Source organism: Saccopteryx bilineata, chromosome 4, assembly GCF_036850765.1.
Source record: "Saccopteryx bilineata isolate mSacBil1 chromosome 4, mSacBil1_pri_phased_curated, whole genome shotgun sequence".
Classification (NCBI taxonomy): Eukaryota; Metazoa; Chordata; class Mammalia; order Chiroptera; family Emballonuridae; genus Saccopteryx; species Saccopteryx bilineata.
This window is the reverse complement of record NC_089493.1, coordinates 217,520,649-217,534,688: the sequence shown is the minus strand read 5'-3', so window position 1 is coordinate 217,534,688 and position 14,040 is coordinate 217,520,649. Positions and strand designations below refer to the sequence as shown.

Sequence of the window (14,040 nt, the reverse complement as noted above, 5' to 3'; positions counted from 1 at the left end):
TATAAAATATATTTATGTACCTTCAAGGTAAAACAACTCTATAAAACAGGACACCATTTTGTTTTGTAAGAATTTAATATGTAAACAAATACAGAAAAATAAGCATTATTGCAAACAAAACAGTATTGCTTGTTTGATAGCAAGTTAAAAGACACTTCGCTGATAAGTATGTGTTCATATATAAGATGCTAGCTCTGCATTAAAGTTTACCTTCTTATGAAATAACTTCACAGTCTCTGAGATTTTAAGCCACAAAAATAAGATTCATGCTGGCAAAGCAACCTGCAAATACTTCCTGCCTGTTCCCATAATTAGTCTACTTAACATTTGTAAAGAGATTTTTCCAAAGGGGAAGCACAATGCACTTAAGGGAGGATGGCTACAGCTTCCCGAAGACCCTGCCCAAAGGGCTGTCTTACCATCGGCAGGACTAAAATGCTGGAGCACTGAAAGCTAGGGGAACAAGTACCTCTGTCATTGGTGTATTTGCCACATTCAAGCAGTAATCTGCAGATTTACAATAAAACAAACACAACCAGAGGTAAGACTTTATAAATTAAGTGATACTAGGTTAAGGTACTAAGGTGAGAGACTAAAACACACCTATATAATTAGAAATCATAAATGACTATTTTCCCATTACAATAGAAACTTTAAGTGAGGTTTCTACTCTAAGTACAGTAGATAGCTGCTTTAAGGTAGACTTATTTTAGTCGTTTTCCATTTAGAATCTTTAAATTTTTTATAAGTTCCTTTAAACAAGACATAATTCACATATGATCACATATGCACTGACCTAATAATGGTCCTCACACCCATCCTAAATTATCTGAGGAACTGTTACAATTGAGAGTGATCTTTTTCCTGAGAAAGTCATTTTACAAAACACAAGATAATGTTAAATTTCCCCCACCAGAATAATGGGAAAATCAAATTACAATATATTTTGTGAGGAAAACAAGTTTGTTTCTCAAAACTGTTTTCATTCACTTTACAAATTACCATTTTTTAGAAGGCCAAGCCAAATGTAAATGAAGAAGAGATTATTTCTGTATGCTAAGAGAATGAATACATACAGTAAATTTTGATTGGTCTTTAAGCAGTTTTTGTAGGAAACTGACAGAAAACAAAGCTCAAATTCAAGGTTGAGTTTAACAGTAAAGGCAGAAATAGAGCTCCAATTCTCAGGTTAGAGGGTAATGGGTGATAGCTTCCCAAAAGGGAAAAATAATTTATTTCTTTTGGTAGGTAATATTAATAAATCATTTTTGAATACATAATATGAATCCCTTTCAAAATCTTTGGCATTTATGAATCTTTAGAGACTAAGGTTTTTTGATATCTCCCCTCCCCACCCTGCCCCCAATATAAAAAGTCAGGGGAGCTAGTTTTTAATTAAAACAAAAGAAGCTTAATCTTCATTTCAAAGTGACCTGAGTTATTCTACATTGTTATATAAATCAATTAACATGAGTTCTTTGAAATATAACAGAGGCCATTACACCTCACAAACTCCACACATGCATCCTGCAGTGAGATTGATGACTAAAACTTAACTCATACGTTTTTGTAAAATACAAACTTACATAAGATGTCTCAGTCCAATTTTTTATAAACCCAACCATTCGACATATCAAACCAATTACAGTGAGAAGGTGATTATATATTGTATAGTATGAAGTTAGCTCCCAATTCAGTATTTTATACCCATCCCAAGTCTTTGTACTGGCTAAGATGTAACCTATGACATTTATATACCTCCACCTGGCATTTTTCCCTGTGATTATTTTTGATCACAAAACTTCTCATATGCACTTGTAAGAGCTCAGGTAGGTTTATGTAGTAATAATATAGTAGCATAGAACATAATATGTAAAAGTAAAATTATTTTCAAGATTTTTTGTTTTTAAAGTGCTCCATGTGCAGTATTACATCAAATTTAAGGTTACAGAAATCCATTATGATGACTAGCAATAGTTTTACAAAAGATCAGCACAGTTGAATAAGAATAATTTGTTCAAGTATGAATACATAGCTGCAGAAACTTTAGGCACATTCTAATCCAAATAAAAGCAAAAATAAAATTTTCACTTGAATACTCATGAGGGATGAACAGGTGTTGAGAGGAATGTCAGAGTGTCAGGGACTAACTGGTAAACTAACTACATAGTATGTAAAACTCAAAGTGGCTCTGAGTATTTTGGTAACAAGAATTGTCGAACAAGACAAAAAAACTCATTCCTTACCAGAAATAAGGAAACAAGGCTGTCCAAATTTTCAGAAGCCATATCAAAAAAGTGCATTTTGAGAAATTTCATAGCTAATACGTTGCTTCATCCATGTTGTCATCACTGTCTGCGCCAAAGTCATCTCCGTCTTCAAAGTATGAGTTAATGTAGTCATTTTCCTAAGCGAAATGATCGAATCCTCAGTAAACATTAAAATGAGTGATAAATTCCTCAGTAAATATTAAACATTGTTAAAGAACATAAGGCTGTCCCTTTGAATTTATAAATATTAAATTTAGATAATAAAAAATACCAGACTTAAAAGCAGTCTCTGCTACGCCATCTGCTTTGAAAGCACATTAGCTTTCACTTGCATCTACTGTACTTGTGCTGCTTTCTCCAAAGCTCACCTCCTCCCTCTATTCTCAGGCACCAACTAGCTAAAGAGATGCCCATTACATTTTAGTAGGATGACACATTTAATTCACTACACCTCAGTGGAATGATACGTGGTTTAGTTAGCTAAACCATTGAACACTTATTTCAAACAAACATACATTCAAGAAACAAAGCCAATTTACATTAACACCAGATCTGAGGGTTTTAGTCACAATGCACAACTGAGCAGAAACAAGAATTTTTGCTTTTGATCACAAAAAGGCCTCAGAAAATCAAAACTAGAAGATGCCATATTACATCTTTCTAGGGCAATTCAATTTCCATTATGTTAATAGAGATTAGCCCTTGGGAACATTCCAATTCTTATGGCTAAGACTATTATCCATGTAAGTGAGTCAAGATATCTCTGTGCTTTTAATAAAAAATTCAAAAACCCATTTTAGATACAAAAAGAAATTTAAGGAAATTATTACCCAACTGCAGTATAAGGGCTGTATCTGGATTTTGACTGGAACAATTTTTTGAGACAATAAAAAAATTTTGAACACTGGCTTAATATTTGATGATATTAAGGAATTATATTTCATTGTGTTGGGTATAAGAGTGATACTGTGATATTGTTAAAGAGCCCTTGTTTTTGCATAATACTGAGTTATTCATGGATGAAATGATACAATGCCTAGGATTTGCTTTACAAAATCCAAGGCAGATGAGTTTTGATGTGGGGGCACAAGAGTGGACCGGATGGATGAATGAGTGATTAAAAGATTGCCTATGCACTGATCACTGTTAAACTGGGTTGTGTATTTCAATAGGCACTAGATTTTTGTACATGATTGAAATCAGCCACAATAAAAATTAACCTCCACATCTTTACCGTCTACAGCAGGATTTATGACAAAGTAAGACATAGAGACTATTTCCAAAAGGAAGTCTCCTGGATATCAGTTTATTTAGTATCCACATGATAGATTTTATATATAAATTTATACAGATAATGCAAGAAAGGTATCTTGTATTCAGATATATATTTTATTACTTTGTCTTCACTAAATACTGTAAAAACCTTACCATTTCCAGGAAGTTGACTTGGCTTCTCTGGTGCCAAGAAATCCAATAATGTCTGGAAATTAGCAGAAGCCTAAGGCCAATGTACAGGGGAGGCAAGGCATGGTTGAAGATACAAAAAGGGAAATGACATGAGGAATATGGTCCCCAAAGAGGGAAGGACCATTAGCTCCACACCGGATGGACATTTCTTCCATTGATAAAAAAAGAGGAGAAGAAAGGAAGACAGTCTGAAGACAGATGACATGAAATAAAAGTTTTCTCTGGGTGGCTTTATTTTCTGTGTAAAGGTGCTATATCTGCTAAAAGTAGAAAAGCTAATCAGGAGAGAGGTTAAGAAGAAAGACAATCTAAAATACTTATGAAGGACAACAGAAAACACGTTAGCCAGCAAAATGGGACTAGTGTTCTCAGTGGCATGAGTTTCTGTGATTTTTCAGAAACGCTCAGTAGGCAGGTTCGGAGGGGCAATGAGGGAGACAGTGGAACTGAGCCAAGGTTTCAGGTAGGGACCGGGAGACCAAGGGACAAGAACAACAGCAAGAAAGAAGTTGAAGAGCTAGCAAGGGCTCCTTAGGGAAGGAAATGAAGACAGGGAACCAATAAAGGAGAGACTGGATCAGAGGGCTTAGCAGTTTCAATCACGTCAGAGTGAAGGAATAAAGTGAATGATCTGGAAAGAAAACTGGAGACAAATGTGATATGTTTAATTTAAAAATGTTTAGAGCAAAAATTTACCTGGAAGAATAAATAAAGAATACTCAGGAAAATCCTGAAAAAAACAGGTAGCATGCCCTACAAATATTAACAAATAATCAGAAGATTCTAGTTATTGGAACAGCATAGTGATGGTTCAGAAACAGATCAATGGAACAGAATCCAGAAATACATCTAAGTAGGTGTAGGAATCTAACAGTTAATAAAGGAGAATTTCAAATCAACAAAGGCGGCAAATTATTTAATAAATGAGGTTAGCTAATTTGGAAACATAAAAATAGATCTGTTCCAATAAAAAAGAATCTGAAATTTAATGCAAATAAGGCATGTAATAAACATCTCATAGTTGGAAGCATATAATAAAGATTTCATAGCTGGAGGAGTTTCAGGTGAAGAAAAATGCAGAGTGTGATGTGAAAAGCTGAAACGGAGTGAAGACAAGGGCCACTGGAATGGAAAAGAAACTCTCAGCCTAGGGCTACTGCAGGAGGTCTCGACAAAGTCCCAGTGAGCCTGTGACCAACAAAGTTTCCCTACTCAAAGACATCTGGATTGACTCCAGTTTACTTTGAAATGCACCATGTTTCTCAAAGTTGCAAATCCAAAATCCAAAACACTGACTCGTGACTCAGTCAGAGACTTGAGGTTGGATTATAAATGTTTTCATAGTGTCCACGTCCAGTCTAGGTTTTGAAACACACAATGGGACAATGATTCCTCCTCAGACCTACATGACTAAGCCTTTAATTGCTGACTTAAAATTCTATGTCGACAAATTTTAATTAAAATAATCTGATCAATTTTCTTAATTGGTGGGCTATCAAGATACTTTCACTTCCTATTTCAATTTGGTGTCATTATCACTTCAATGCTATAATTCTGTTGATACAAGGGAAGAGATGCCAATGATAATAAAATGGCCGTGATTCCAATCAACTTGGTTTTTGTTTGTTCATTTTAATCTGTCCCATATATCTTATTCCTTATTAGATAATTCTTAATGTTACTTTGTTACCCTTCCAAAACAGACCATTACCATACTCTGGTTTCTCTTCAGATCGCATAAATCTTTCGCCTTTTACCAAAACAGACTATTACCTCTTCTTGCTCTTCTTCATCGTATTCCTCTTGTTCGGCAGCATCATCTTCCTCCTCCTCATCGCCTTCTTTACTTTTCTCTTTGCTTCCTTCTTTCTCTTCATTTTCCTCATCTGATTTTTCACCATCACCTCTCTTTTCCAATTCCTGTTACAAATGAGCTTCATTAACTTATTTGGAAACCACTAGATTTTGACCTCCCTGCTCAGCGTTAAGAGAATACAATTACCATCACCTTTTTCTACCCCACCCTTACCAAAACTCCCGGACATCACACAGGAAATCATGAGTTAACTCAGAAAAGGAGGAACTCACTGTCCTATCACAACACTAGTATTTTCTTTGATTTTGTTACTTTATAATTGGGACCCAGGTAATGCTGGGGCATCAGCTCTATGCACAGTGCTTTATTTTTATAATTTCTATCATACCTTCTTCAAAAATACTACAATGACTCAGTTTATGAAGATTTTTTTTTTTAAATTTTTTCTGAAGTTGGAAACAGGGAGGCAGTCAGACTCCCACATGCGCCCGACTGGGATCCACCCGGCATGCCCACCAGGGGGTGATGCTCTGCCCATCCGGGGCATTGCTCAGTTGCAACCAGAGCCATTCTAGTGACTGAGGCAGAGGCCACAGAGCCATCCCCAGTGCTCGGGCCAACTTTGCTCCAATGGAGCCTTGGCTGCGGGAGGGGAAGAGAGACAGAGAGGAAGGAGAGGGGGAGGGGTGGAGAAGCAGATGGGCACTTCTCCTGTGTGCCCTGGCCAGGGATCGAACCCGGGACTCCTGCACGCCAGGCCAATGCTCTACCACTGAGCCAACTGGCCAGGGCCTATGAAGAATTTTAATATTATTTTGCCTGACCAGACAGTGGCGCAGTGGATAGAGCATTGAACTGGGATGCAGAAGGGCTCAGGTTCGAGACCCCAAGGTCGCCAGCTTGAGTGCAGGCTCATCTGGCTTGAGCAAAAAGCTCACCAGCTTGGACCCAAGGTCGCTGGCTCCAGCAAGGGGTTACTCGGTCTGCTGAAGGCCCACAGTCAAGGCACATATGAGAAAGCAATCAATGAACAACTAAGGTGTCGCAATGAAAAACTAATGATTGATGCTTCTCATCTCTCTCAGTTCCTGTCTGTCTGTCCCTGTCTATCCCCTCTCTCTGACTCTCTCTCTGTCCCTGTAAAAAAAAAAAAAAAAAAAAAAAAAAAAAAAAAAGAGTATTATTTTGTTTTCCTTCTAACATAAAAGGGGAAGAGCCAATGTAAGGGTACTTTTCTAAAATATCTATGTTTTAGTTTATAAGCATAATTATTTAAAACAATCATAAGTCATATTGGGGTGAGTTATCCTATTTGCAGATTATCCAAGTCTTTTTATTTCTTTTCTCCCTCTTTACTCCCCATTTCCAGGAATTTTGCTTCTTAATATACCTGGCAGGTTGAGAAAAAAGAAAGCTTAAAACTCAAGTCACAGTCAACATAAGTGCTTATTAACTCTACAGGAGGAGGCAAAACAGAGGTGTGGAATTAGGAAAGCTTTGATTGCCTGATGGTTCTACTTATCCACCCTGTTAAAATGATTATACTACTATCTCATAACTTTTTTTGTGTTTTTAGGTGAGAGAAGGAGAGATGGTGAGGCACATTCCCACACAAGCCTGGACTGGGATCTACCTGTCAAACCCCTTCTGGGACGAATGCTCCAGTACTGAGCTATTTTTAGCACCTGAGGCTGTCACGCTCTAATGGAGCTATCTTCAGCGCCTGGAACCAATCGAGCCACTGGCTGCAGGAGGGGGAAAGGGAGAGAAGGGGAAGAGGAAGCAAGGGGGGTTGGTGCAGATGTACCCTGACTGGGAATCAAAGCCAGGATGTCCATACACCGGGCCTATGTTCTATCCACTGAGCCACTGGCCAGGACCGCATCCCATAACTTTAACACACAAATTTAACTGTAATACAGCTTCATATTCCTATTATGATTACCAACAATTTTCGCCCATTTGATAAAAATGAGCTGTTTTCATTACTATCACTTTGTTCACTAAATTGTTCTATGCTTAATTTGTATAAGTGATAGGATTTCACAAGCTTTCTGGGAGGTAGGTGCAGCAATAATTTCACATTTCAACAGTCATAAGGCATGTAATCACTTTAGCTAAGATATGCATATTCTTAAACAGTAATCAGAACATTAATTCATAACCTGCAAATACTCCATTCTATTATAAGATATTTGCTTAGTGTATTACCTATAGAGATAAAACACATTCTACATTTGGGGTGATTACAACTTAGCTATTCCCTTATTGGTTCTTAAATATTTATTTAAAAAATTTATTACATTCAAATATGAATTTTAGGATAATCAAAGGCAATGGAAAGACTACAGCAGATAAACTCAGGTTCTAATCAAGATTCAAACTCTACTTTCCTGTTGTCACTTCACCCCACTCAGACAGAACAAATAAGACCAAGATTAATTATCTTTGTACTGACCCATCTTGCCTTATGTGACTTAATACTACAATAGAATGTGTGCAAGTCTTCTAACTGGCAATCCTTTGGAAAACTGCAAGTAAACAAAACAATATTTATAGAACTCGGAAGTATCGTTCTGCCATCATTGCAGGCCACCACAGTGGTGTGCATGACTGCCCTGCCTGATGCTCCCAAGAGCACCAGTATTGCAGAGAGACGCAAACACCAGGTTCTCATTAGCTCGTGCTCCAAAGTCATTGTCCAGCTTCTCACTATGATGATGAAGCACGGTTACATTGGCAAATTTGAAATTATTGATGACCACAGAGCTGGGGAAATTGTTGTGAACCTTACAGGCAAGTTAAGATCTGGAACCTCAGATCTGATGTGTAATTCAAAGATCTAGAAAAATGGCAGAACCACCTGCTTTGTTCCCATCAGTTTGGGTTCACTGTACAGACAACCTCAGCGGCATCATGAACAATGAAGAAGCAAGAGGAAAACACACAGGAGGGAAAATTCTGGGATTCTTTTTCTAGGAAGGCAATATATACGTGCAATAAAATGCCTCAATGGATAAAAAGAAATATACACATATACAAATAATGATGCTAAGTTAACATTAATTAACATATGGATTTTTCTTTTCTATTTTAATGAAACCATAGTAAAAGGTGTACAGCCCATAACTTTGTGTAGTTAAGAGGAATTATAGTACAGTATTTAACTCTGTGCAAGATATGTACTATATTTGAAAAATCATGCAATTGGCTATTATTTCATAATTAGCAATGGAATTATTTAAACCAGTTATGTAAAAATATTTTTAAAATACAGAATTCATTCTATCCTTTATTTTCATTACTGCCACCTCAAATAACTTGACATAAATAACCTTAACTTTATTTCTACCACACAGACCTAAAGCAAACCCATAAAATACCTGAATCAGTTAATAAATAACACATTTGTGCAATTTAAAAAATGATCTAAAAGTTATATATATATAGTCTCATTATTTCATTCTTTTTGTGTTAAGCTCCTACCAGTCTCCATTTTCTCTTCTATGAGATATAACTATTTAGCCTTGCTACTTGACATATTTGTTTTAAGAATAATGTGAATAATATAATGAGAAAACCTTTAAAAGGGTTAATTTATAGATAAAGAACAGTTTTTGTAGTTTAAATGCTAAATGGCCACCCCATTACAGTTCTCTCTGCATGTCATACAGAAACAGGAAGCTCAAATATTAGTTTATAGGAGTCTGGTGATTCACATGTTAATTATGAAATTTAAGTGAATGTCACTCCCTCTCTATCCAATTTTATTATGATAAAACTTGAAACTGCTTTTGCTGAAGAAATGAACAGTAACAGAGTCATCTGGAAGCTAATTTTGCTCTACTGAAACTGCAACTCATTGGGATTTTTAGATTTAAAACTTCAGTTTGTACTGAGAAGGTGTTCAAATGCAGAGAATAAGGAAGCACAATTTGTTTTGATCAAAAACCACATTCCAAAGTCCAAATCAAACTTCCTTATAAGACATGCCAACGTAGCAACTTCTTTCTAGGAAGCTTTAAGAACAGTCAGAATCTGTGTTTGATCAATACAAGCTGGCTAGGTCTGCAACCCCATCCATTATTCCACCACAGTTAAACCTGACAGTTAACACTATTTCTTCAACAAGTCTCTTGGCTTTACTTTCAGACATGTTATTTCCAGCTCAAGTACTGTCAAAATATAATAACAAAACTACAAGCTTCTATTACCATGTAGCTGGCCAACTTGGCCAGGCAAGTCAAGTTTTAAAGTAAGTAAAGAAGGAATAATAATACCCATCTTATCTGTAGGTAAGTAACAATAATATTTATCTCAGGCCTCTGTTGTAATTAAGTCTTCAGGACATAATGAATGTAAACAGTTCATCAAAGGGCCTGGTAAGTAATAAATTTTCAATAAGCGCTCGCTGCTATCATCATCGTCATCATCACTGCAAGGTAATACATGCACTAACAGAATAAACTGGGATACCCTTCACGGAGCATGAGCTGTTCAAATTTACTCATCTTACACAATACATGTAACAACTGTCCCAACAAATACATACCTAGAAATCTACCCTACACATGTAAGATGATGTAATTAACATGAATTCATTGCAGCAACATAATGTCCATCAGTAGGGCACTGATTAAATAAATCATGGTTCATTCTTACAGTGCAACCAAAAAAAAAACCCCCCAAAAAACCCCAAGTCTATACAGATTGACATGGAACCATCTATAAGATATAAGCGATAAAATGAAAAGGGAAGAATATATATGCTACCTTTTGTCATTTAAAAAAATTGAGCCTGACCAGGCAGTGGCACAGTGGACAGAGCATCGGACTGGGATGGGGAAGACCCAGTTCCGAGACCCCGAGGTCGCCAGCTTGAGCGCGGGCTCGTCTGGTTTGAGCAAAGCTCACCAGCTTGGACCCAAGGTCGCTGGCTCCAGCAAGGGGTTACTCGGTCTGCTGAAGGCCCGCAGTCAAGGCACATATGAGAAAGCAATCAATGAACAACTAAAGTGTCGCAATGAAAAACTAATGATTGATGCTTCTCATCTCTCTCCATTCCTGTTTGTCTGTCCCTATCTATCCCTCTCTCTAACTCTCTCTCTGTCTCTGTAAAAAAAAAAAAAAAAATTGAGTTTGCTACACATAAAATATTTCTGGAAAGACATATAAGAAACTGGTAATGTTGGTTGTCTATAGGAAGGGAACAGAACGGGAGGGAAATTTTTCAGTTATTAAATGTTTGAATTTTAAATCTTTTTGGTTTTGAATATTAAAAAAATATATAAAAATAAGTTCCATAAATTAAGGTCTTCCTTCAATAGAATATTCTACACTTAACATGAGACAGCAGAAAAGCATTAGAAAGTACATGTACAACAACAGGAGAAAAACTGAAAGGTTTTTAAAAGAAATACATTCTAGGGATGTAACTCATTTCTTGCCCATGCATAATTCAAATGCAAGGGGAAAATAGGGACAGGATAGAAAAAGCATGTGACAGAAGGCAAGGCAAGCTGACAGGTGAGTGGGAGAGAAGGACACACTGGAGACCTTATCTCCCAGCCAACGGTGTTCAAACCTTTCCCGTTACCTGTGTGCTGGGCTCGGATCTGTCAAATCCACATGTTGTTAAAAAGTGAGAGAAGGTGGAAAGGCTGAAGAAGGCAAAAGGAGGTATGACAATTTTTCAGTTCACTCTTATAGTAAGAAAAAAACCTTACCTCAATTTTTTTCAATACATCCACAGTATTAGTGAGTGAAGGGTCTTTGCTGGTATCATTCACCTTTTTGGATTTTGGACCTGCTGAAGTAAAATCACTGTTAACACATTTTTCAGTAACAGCAATGGTGTGTTATATTTTGTTGCCTTTTAATATGCTGCCTAACATAGTAGTATGTCATACCAGGTAGTCACATAATTTGCAGCGTGAATTCACGTTTTTAAAGAATAAACATAATAAGTAAGCACTCCTCACCGATTTTCCATGATGGGAATTAAATAATAACTTAATAGGGTATTTTCTACAACTGCAACCAGATTATCTACAGTGTGTCTGTAAAGTCTTGTTGCACTTTTGACCGGTCACAGGAAAGCAACAAAAGACGATAGAAATGTGAAATCTGCACCAAATAAAAGGAAAACTCTCCCGGTTTCATACCTATTCAGTGCAGTTCGATGTGAGCTCACGCACAGATTTTTTAGGGCTCCTTAGGTAGCTATCCCGTATAGCCTCTACAGACTCGTCACTGACTGATGGCCTACTAGAATGGGATTTCTCCACCAAACTGCCGGTTTCCTTCAACTGCTTATCCCACCGAGTAATGTTATTCCTATGTGGTGGTGCTTTGTTATAAACGCGCCAATATTCACATTGCACTTTGGTCACGGATTCAAATTTAGCAAGCCACAGAACACACTGAACTTTCCTCTGTACTGTCCACATCTCGACTGGCATGGCCGTGGGCTGCTCCGCTGTATACACGGTGTTACGTCAACATCTGCGCATGCGCACATGCTGCCACATCATCCTACAGAAATTGGGAGGGTTTTCCTTTTATTTGGTGCAGATTTCATATTTCTATCGTCTTTTGTTGCTCTCCTGTGACCATTCAAAAGTGCACCATGACTTTACGGACACACTGTATTTATTAGTCCTGGAAATCTGTACTGGCAATTAATATAATTCATGTCAAAACTGCTAAAATATTACCTCTGAAAAAATTGCTAAAATATTACCAGAAAAAGATTTCACAAATATGTCATCTATACTGGCTTCCTATTCACCGATAACTGTATTTTAACAGGGGCAATTTTTACCAAGTTTGGAAAATAAAAAACAAGTATAGAATAAATATGCATGTGCGCAACAAAAAACTAATGATTGATGCTTCTCATCTCTCCGTTCCTGTCTGTCTGTCCCTGTCTATCCCTCTCTCTGTCTCTGTAAAAGAAAAAAAAAAATGAGTGCCAATGATTAAAGAAATGAGAAAGAGGTTATATTCAGTGCAACATAGCACTATATTTGGAATGAAAATTAAAAATGTTAAAGTGAACATATCCATCATATGAATCTGAATACTCAAAACAATATAAATGTGTTAATGGCTTTGGGACAATTTTTTAAGCCATACAAAAAATACTGCATTTTTAGGCAATTCTGAAACTGTAAGAAACTACAGAATTATTTTACATGGAGATCCTGCCAATCTGTTACTAAACAAAGCATTATGATATGATACAAAATTGTCATTGTTATAGAAACGCATTATAGTGTTTAGTCCCCTAAATCAGGCTAAACACCTACAAAGTAGTTGGTAATAGAAAAATAATATGGCTCAGAAAGATGTAGTTTTGGTAAAGATGAACATTTAACCTACAGAAAAAAAAAATGTGTAGACTATCGTGGATGACCCATAACTAATGAAATTATAATTTACTGTGTTATTTCAAATTAAATTACCTCATGGGGAAACACCAAGCTTAGAACTCCCAAATGTATAAATTAGTGAGGTTTTGCTCAAACAAAAGTAATGGTTAGATTTAATGATGAGTAACTTTCTCGATCCCCTTGTGGGCAAAGACTTTAATTTGAACTGTAGCACATAAAAATATAGTAGTATCATAAATGAACAGTAACCCTGGCCAGAGAGTTCAGTTGGCTAGAGCATAGTCCTGAAGCACAGAGGTTGCTGGTTTGATCCCAGGTCAGGGCACACAGAGGAAGAGATTGATGTTCCTATCTCTCTCTCACTCTCTCTTTTCCTCTCTAAAAAAATCAGTAAGAAATTGAAAATAAATTAACGAGATTACAACATATGATACTGATGCCAGATAACATTAAGAATATAATTTACTCACAGCATTAAGTATTTTTCTTTAAGGCTCTTTTATACATTATTTAAATTTCATAACACATAGTCTGTTCAATGGCTTTTATAGAATATTGTCAGTTAACAAACATTAAAATTACTAATTTCTTAACCAAGAAAGTAAGTTGTATGCTCCAGTCCACTCATTATCTTGTCCTATTTATCATTCTGGCTTTATATAATGCTAATACTTAGGCATTATAACTAGGGGAGAAGTATCAAATTACCAAAAATTGTTAAAAGGCTTTTTTAACCCCAAAACATTAACATAAATCACTCTTCCATCTTTGGCCAAATATGTTATTCTAGCAATCAGATTCAAAGAGTGGGAGGTCCTAGGAACATCTGATTTGTAGCCAAATCAGAGAGAAGTTTGAATAACCTAGGGACCTACTATTCAAGATTAGCATCTGAAGTAGGGAGCAGTCTTGTGGAACTGAGCCCTTAACCTGTGGTATCGGTGCTAACTCTAGTTAATATCAGAATTGAATTGAATTGTAAGGCACCCAGCTGGTGTAGCACAGAATCGCTTGTTATGGGAAAATAATTCCACATATCTGGTGTCAGAATTGCAGCCTGATCAGGCGGTGGCACAGTGGATAGAGCGTTAGA

General features: G+C 36.6%; 1 protein-coding gene and 1 pseudogene across 5 annotated transcripts in view; one reads left to right on the top strand and one right to left on the bottom strand.

The window, feature by feature from the left end:
- The window catches only part of POLR3G (RNA polymerase III subunit G), a 37,965-nt gene that overhangs the window by 341 nt on the left and 23,584 nt on the right, over nucleotides 1–14,040 (bottom strand). For 3 of the 5 annotated variants that reach the window (XM_066273801.1, XM_066273802.1, XM_066273803.1), the window contains exons 6-8: nucleotides 11,280–11,362; nucleotides 5,511–5,657; nucleotides 32–2,407 (exon numbers count right to left, since the gene is read on the bottom strand). In XM_066273801.1, the coding sequence (XP_066129898.1) occupies nucleotides 2,321–2,407; nucleotides 5,511–5,657; nucleotides 11,280–11,362 (317 nt within the window). In that variant the 3' untranslated portion in view covers nucleotides 32–2,320. Of the gene's footprint in view, nucleotides 1–31; nucleotides 2,408–5,510; nucleotides 5,658–11,279; nucleotides 11,363–14,040 lie in introns of those variants that run through there. The other 2 variants (XR_010731116.1, XM_066273804.1) reach the window with 2 other exon arrangements.
- Nucleotides 8,059–11,063, top strand: LOC136334035 (small ribosomal subunit protein uS8-like; annotated as a pseudogene).